The 7,926-nt window shown below is 41.6% G+C and overlaps 1 protein-coding gene across 1 annotated transcript in view; it reads left to right on the top strand.

The window, feature by feature from the left end:
- The first annotated feature begins 1,189 nt into the window (after positions 1-1,189).
- Positions 1,190-7,926, top strand: part of LOC127590800 (ephrin type-A receptor 5) — a 60,507-nt gene continuing 53,770 nt past the window's right edge. The window contains exons 1-2 of the mRNA XM_052050243.1: positions 1,190-1,785; positions 5,756-5,820. Of these exons, the coding sequence (XP_051906203.1) occupies positions 1,695-1,785; positions 5,756-5,820 (156 nt within the window). The 5' untranslated portion in view covers positions 1,190-1,694. The remainder of the gene's footprint in view (positions 1,786-5,755; positions 5,821-7,926) is intronic.

Raw genomic sequence — 7,926 nt, 5'->3', positions numbered from 1 at the left:
CAAAATGCATGATGTCAGCAGATTAAACCACAGCAATAGTGACATCCGGTAGCACACTATTTTTGACAATAACCAGACTAAAATGTCAGAAAATATCTGTCGGAAGACTTGAATCGTGATCAATGAAACTTTAAATAAACCGTACAAGAGCTGTGTGAGTGGGGAAAGTGTTCTTAGAGTTGAGAATGCTCAGTTTTGACTGACACTTTCTGCGAGGCTAAATCATTGTTACATACAGTAGATGAAACATTTGAACCATGTGTTTCGCATTGTAGTGTTTGCACATATGTTGAACCACATTGCTTGTATATGTACTGTATTAGAAATACAAAATGACATTTACATCATTCTTGTTATAAAAAAAGTGTTTAGTATCTGGCTGTCTTCTGCAGTTAGACTTTGCTACTTAGGTGTTTAATCACCCCATATGTCACCATATGGAAGGCAGGCATCAAAGAAATCACGAAAATGAACAGGCCTACAGTGTAGTTACCAACAGACCTCAGAGTAGGAGTGCAGTAACACTTGTCAGTGAGTCACCATTGCAAAAGTTTACACCACAGATTTGCACCTCAGTTAGCTGTCGCCTGAAGCTGTCAGAGGGGAAAAAAATAACACATCGGCTCAATGGAGAAGGCATGAAACTGCAGAAAGTAATCAAATAAAATGAGGAACTCAAGTGTTGTGATTCTCCAGGCGATCTATCAACTATGGACATGACTCTCATTAAATCCTTATTTAAAATTACCGGTAGTTTTCAGTAGGTTTTGAAACTTTTCTCTTCTCCCCCGCCCCTCTCTCTCTCTTGTTGTTTCCCTGCCCCTGCACTTTTGTATGCAAGCGACGATTGTCGTGAAGGATGTGGAGTTGACTCGAGAGCCCATCTGCGTGCGTCGCATCCACATAAATCAGTGATGGGCAAACTACGGCCCGCGGGCCAAATCCGGCCCGTTGGTCTTTTTGATCTGGCCCGCCGAAGGTTGGTACACAATTAAGGTTCGATGTTAACAACTGCATACATTTCATTTGGACTTGTAATGACAGGCATTTCAACGCCAGGTGGCACAGTTACTTGAAGTTGCAAAGCATAGGGAGGAACGGGGAGACGATACAGAAGCCCGCAGTAGCGCCAAGTCAAGCAAATCCCGTTCAATACGACGGAATAATGTACTATTAAAGTCTGAAAAAACGTGCCAAAAAAAGCAAAATACTGCTTTTTAAATAAAGAAATCCACTTAATATTATGTCGAATTTAGTTCACCCTTTTGATCCGGCCCTCCATAATATTTTCTGGTTCTCATGTGGCCCTATGCAAAAAATAATTGCCCACCCCTGACTTAAATGGTCACACTTGCGGAAGAAACGCATCAAGTGATTACCGCGACAGGGAATTTGGTGCCCTTTGGGCCAAGACAATCCTGCGGTGTGACTTTACCTGCGCTCGCCCTGTGATTGGAGAATTTGGGATGTTCGCCCCGCCCACCACCGACGGACCACCGGTCTCTCCAGCTGGTGAGCTCACAGTCGCTTTCAGCAAGCAGTCCGCCGCACAACGTGAGCCCTCCCTCACCCCACTGAACGGACACCCCGCCGTCACGTCACTCATGCTTTCACCACGCCGCCGCTGAGGCAACGTGCGACTCGGAATCGGCTTTTCTCTTCTTTGGTTTTTTTTTTGAATTTTTGGATGCGCCATGAAAGCGCGTTGGAGGAGTTGCGGTGCGGGGCTGGTGGCGTGGACTTGGGGTCTTTGGAGCGTGGCGTGGTGCATCCCGGCAAATGAAGGTAAGCTGTGAGTCTGCTAGCCTCACTTTAAGAGCTTGACTTGTCACTGACAAGAGTTTAATCACTTGAGTGGACCACCTCGCGCGTGGCTCTCCGAATCCTTCTGACATGTCAGGCGGGGAAAAAAAAGACAATTTGTACACGACACGCACCTTGACAGATAACCCGTCACTTAAAGACTAGCGTGGACTGACACCCACTGCGCGATGTCAACACTTGGGAGAAAACACACGAAGGTGGTCATATTAATGTATTCGTTATCCTCATTTTGTTATTCGAATACCTTTGCATTTCCTTGTCAGAAGTTGAAGTCATCAGCTTTGTTGATCGCATGGCTTCAGTCAAAATAAATAAAAGGCGATGACATGTTCCGATCGTTTCATCAGCTCGTGCAAACATGACATACGTCACTTCAGATGAACTGCTTCGCTACATTCGACATCTAAGCGGGTTGATGTCACGACATCATGGAACGGAGTGGCAGGTTGTGTTCCCACGCTATTGTCTGCACACTGTGCAGAATTCTAATCGTGTGAGATGAAAGCTATTGTCGAGGCTGTTAGTTGGCATTATCCCGGGGGAAAGAGAGATCATTCTTCAACCGGCTTATTCTTCACATGATAGATTTATTTGGGGGGGGAAAAAGTTTAGGCTGCGCAAAAGTGTTTGTTCATTGTGTGGCCGCAGAGTGGATCACTCCTGTTGTTTGTTGTGCACGGCGGCCTTCATTTAAGAAGTTGGAACCACCTGATACATCATACTGGGTTGTTATCCCATCCAACACACTGCCAAAGACTCAAACAATGGGATTTGACGAATCTGCGCAAATGTTCCGAATTGAAAGCAGCACATGGCTCCTCCATCTTTGCTGTTATGCACATTTAAATTGGACGATCGCAGTCTTTATAATTTGTCAAACGCATGTTGGTACGATTGATGAGGAAGGAAAAAGTGATGATGACTGAAAGGGACCAATGACTGACAGGCTGTTTGAGATAATGAAACATTCATTTTAAGTGCTGGGGTCCAAAGCCCACCCCCACCCCCCCACGGGACCCCCTAAAGAAGAACATTTACTTCCTGTTTTGATTTCATCTGCAGCCTGTTTAGGCAACAAACTAGTTGAGTCTCGGTTTACATGCGAGCACGGCTCAGAGTAAAATCCTCAAATTTCTCGATTATTATTTTAATGGCTACAAAATACAGTGTATTGATATAAATATGCAATTTATATGATTGACCAAAAGTATAATGATCAATAATGAACAGAATTCCTATCCTATCATGCTCTTCAGAATAATTGGTTATTTCCATCAATCGAATAGCGATAGACAAATGCAATTTTCTTTCTCTTGTTTGCGAGGCACCATATTAATTGGAGGAGGAAACTGCGAATGCCAACGACCTTAATGGCTACTTTAATATTTAAATATCAGCTCCAGGAGTGACAAAACGTCTCGTTGAGTCTAATAACATGGCCGACGAGCCACTTCGGAGGAAAAACAGTTCCAATTTGATTAGTGTCCTCTTTTGGAGCGGGTCCACGCTCATTTTAATTGATGGCTTTCTCCAAACATTGTCCATTCACTGCAAGATGCTCACGCATCTGTTTTTGAGATGAACACCGGGGCCCTATTAAGAATAATAATATCTGACTAATGAGGATGGTAACCGGTATACAAGGGTGCACGTTAGTGAGGTCCAAACTCATCACACTTAATAGTGTCGATAAGAAGGGGGTAGATTTGCTACATTTGGCAAAATGACATGAAATGAATTAATGAAAGTGGCTGCGCGCGTAATTCCGTGTGTGAAGTTAAGCCATTCACCCTTTGAGGGACAGCGGTTACTACAGTGGACAGCTTATCATGTTATCAGGTTCCAGGGGGCATGAGAGGGTTCAAATCAAACCGGAACGATTTAAGCTAACATGACCGACCTTGCAAAGTTCTGCAGAGAAAAGAGACGATATCTGTACGATAGCAAAAAGTGTTAAGCACCTGTCAGTGCAACTGCTTTGGCCTTTTTAACAGGACTCCCCAAACTAAAAAGAAAAGTCTGTGCGCACCTCAGAGAATATCTTTAAACTAATAGCAGCGCAACACTGAAAGGCCCGTCTAAGAGCAGTGACGAGTCTTCCGAATGCCTCCAGTAGATCATTGTCACGAGTTAGGTGGTTGAAGGTAGAGTGAAAGCGGACACGTATCCCATATGATCTAGTTCAGCATCACTTATCTCTTCTTTATGGCCTAATTAGTTGTCTAATCGGCGCCAAAGGACATCTTTTATTATTCCAGGCAGAGCGGGTGGAGACTTTAAGACGAGCGGATTGTGTAGGGGAAGGGTTGGAGAAGGGAGCGAGTCTTAGACGCAGAACATGGTTTGCCCCAGACAGACTCTGCCCACAGACAAAAACCTTTTCAATGGTTTTGGATGAACATCATGTCTTTTTTTTAATTTAAATATTGCGTCATTGCATTCCCCTCACTGATTATTATCTTTCAGAATGAAATAAAGTGCATACCTGCACATAAACAAACATGAACAGAAAAACAAAGGATCCTTCATTTTGGACTTTCACTTTTATTACGTGAGTGCACACGGTCTACCCTGGAACAAGTTCAACATTATCACCGATGAGATAAAGTCAAGTGAACGTTGCCCACGCGCCTCTTCTGCTTTTGTCGTAATAGTGATGCATCAGCTCAATCTCCTTTTTACAATCATGTTTACTCATTCAGTACCAGCCAATTCTGGACCAAGTCTGAAAAGACGTTTAAAAACGCCTTTGGGAGTGAATGAGTTCATTACTGTTCCCGATGTTGAATGCAATGTGCAAATTCCCTTTGTGCACCGTTTTCATTTCTCACGAACCAACATTCCATCCACTCAAAAGCAAAATATTTAGAACTCAATTGGAAATGACACAAGACATTGCATTTTGGTCAAACTGAAAAGTGTTTTTTCAGCAATGTGAGTGCCGCCGACAACAGCAGTGCCAGGTTTAACATTTATGGGCTAGAATGACGGCTTTAAATGTAAAAGTGACATATGTTGCCACAAAAAAAAAACCATTTATTTTGTCATAATTTTGAAAGTTGTTAAATTATGCAGATTTAAAGTAACAAAAAAAAGACAGAAGAAAAAAATGGAAATGTAATCCAGGGTCAAATTGGGATTGCCATTGTAAAATGGGCAAATGAAGCCCAGCGACCTGGCTCAATTTGGAGTATGAAAAGCTGAATGTAGTTTGAAATTCCTCATTCTTATTCGTAATAGTGAAAAATCTAAATCAAAAATCATGAAAGTTAAAAATCCATATTGTTTTATTTTATTTTATTATTATTTTTTTTTAATAATAACAAATGTGTCGAGCACTCCATGGTCATGTCATGCATGTAAGTAATGTCAACGCTTGAGTTTGTGTGCAAACCCGGAAGCGTAATTTTCTGAAAATGTTGCTGAGATTCAAGTCTCCACCGCTGGGGATTTTTTTTTTTCTTTTAATCGCAGATTGTTATAACCAAACTAATATGGAAGCGACCATGTGCCACCATTCCACCTTGCCAATTGTCAGCATTTTCTGTAGATATGCAAGAGAGAGTCACCACATAAAGTAAAAAATGTGATTCCAGATGTGCTCACAACTCCCGTTGCCACAGTTATTGGAATTATTATTTATCGGCAGAAAAATTAAATGGGAATTCTGAGTAATGTGGACTGTGCTATAGCGAGGGAGGGAGAGGCGGCATTGGAGGTCTGCTACCGATGGAGAAAGATTTTGACTCGGTCTGCGTGAGCCGAGTCATCGCCAGCCGCCTTAATATATGTAAATTGATAGGTCATGTTAACGCGATCACGGTAGCATTTCGAAACCGTGTGATGCCCAAAATATCGATCACCTCCTGTATATTTGATATCTTTCACGGTATGTCTTTCATTTTGACTGACTGCTATTTTCATTTCACAGTTAACCTGCTGGACTCTCGCTCTGTGATGGGAGACCTCGGATGGGTGTCATACCCGAAAAATGGGGTGAGTGAGCCTGAAATGCATCCATTCAGCATAAAGAAGCACACTACGAGTGACTGACGTATGTTTAAAATGGCCAGCCAGATTTGCTTTAGGAATGGTAAAGGTCATTTAAGTTTCCAAGAACTCCAAGTTAATTATAAGGCTCGTTTGAATTCATGAATGAAACTATTGCAAGTCGTCATGGCCTATATAAATTCTCAGGCCAAGAATTGGATTTCCATAGCTCAGCCAAAGGGCAAGTTGAAGAAATACTGAGTGAATATTGAAAAATAGCCATTGATAAATCAAATTGGTGCGTTTAAAATGTATTCCGGACTTTCAACGAGTGATCACAGCCAAACTCTTTCACCGCCCGCTCTTAAGTTAATGTGGAAGGGCAATTTTCCTGCCCAATAAGGTGATGGTTTTCTCATGGAAAATCATCCCTATTTAATGCTACTGTTTGTCAGTATATAAATATGCCCTAAGTATATCCAGCATGCTACTGCAAATGAGCAGAATAAATGATGGAATTAACCAATCATTTCAAAGAAGTTACATTGTGTGTAACTGGTACTTATTTTAACTAATACAGCACATATGAAGAGATTTATTAATTAATATTCTCTAGTTAGCTACTTCTGTGGGTGTCGACTCACGACTTGATCGATCACAAATCCATCCTCAACTCATTTGATCATCGATTCATCATTCAGAGCCATTGTTTCACTTAAAATTGTCCAAATCCTCCGATTTCCACCTTTAATGCTCAGATTGTCTTATCTTTTTGTGTTTCTTCAAAATAAGACATTTTTGGGGGGACAGCTCAAAGTCTCCGTAAATAGACCGTAATAAACAGGTATACCTGTCATGCTGACCAGAGCGACACGGCACCTTTTTTTTCTTTTGCCAGCCACATCTCCTCCAAGGCTGTTTTGTCGCTAGTTGGAGGAGATATGCTGAAATTGCAGACATAATCATATTCATCGAGTGTGATTATGCCTCATGGTTTGTTTTATCCAAGTCCGTATGGAACCATATTCATGGGAAATAGAGGTAAATAAATAACTCCCTAACATTTTCACATAGTGTTTTTTTTTCATCCAGTGCAAGCTGGTATTTATTTTTTTATTACATTTGACATATTGCCTTGTGTTAAAATGATATGTGGGAGGAACAAGAATGACTGTTGTTGGCTATTAGAATTCCTATTGTGGAAGCTGATTACAATAGAATCCAATCTGGAGCGCCTCGACTAGCTTGCTGTGCGCAAGTTGGCAGCGGCAGTCTACTACGGCTAAATAAGATGTTAACCAGGGGGGGCTTTTTTTGGGGGGCGGGGGGCTGATATTCCAGATGGTTTGTTTCATTCTCCTCCTCCACCATCCGCACTGATATCTTTTACATTGGCTTCTTCTATCTGTCGTGTTCGCCTCCCGTCTCTCCTCGTGTCCTTGATGCCATCTGCTTGTCTTTTTATCTCACCATCCTTCCTATTCTCCATTCTGTGCTCCCCACCAAATGCTTCTCTTTTGCTTTTGAACAAAAAGCTCATGGGAAGTGTGTTTAAGGACAGGCGTACTCTGTCCCATTATCTTTTTTATTTTTTATTTTTTTCAAGGCGCAATTAAAAAAATAGCTTTAAACCAACATTCCATAAACTGTTTTGTTTGGACATTGACAATATGCTGTACATACGGAACAATACATATTAGGGATAGTTTTTTTTACAATATACGTATTCTAAAGCACCCACCTCCCCACCCCCCATGCGGGCAAGGAGAGCCACAATCACCAATTCCATTTTTACAGACATTTATTGAAAGTGGGGAGAAGTATGAAGCACATAGATTACAATTAATCCACTCATACAGATACTTGGATTAATTTAAGTATGTTTAAAGCATGTGGGAGGGGTTAAACAATCAGTGTCAAAGTCAAGGCCTGGGGGCCAGATCTGGCCCTCCACACCATTTTATATGGCGAAAGCTAATCAAACATGGCAACTTTCATGAGGCTTGCTAAAATATGTACCAAAATTTCAAATTCTCATCTGAAATAAGAGAGATATTGTAAAAATGTTCTTGCTGCTAAACACCCCATTGCAGTAACTTAAACAATACAGCG

The sequence above is a fragment of the Hippocampus zosterae genome, chromosome 18 (genome assembly GCF_025434085.1).
Source record: "Hippocampus zosterae strain Florida chromosome 18, ASM2543408v3, whole genome shotgun sequence".
Lineage (NCBI taxonomy): Eukaryota > Metazoa > Chordata > Actinopteri > Syngnathiformes > Syngnathidae > Hippocampus > Hippocampus zosterae.
This window is presented reverse-complemented; position numbering and strand designations above follow the sequence as displayed.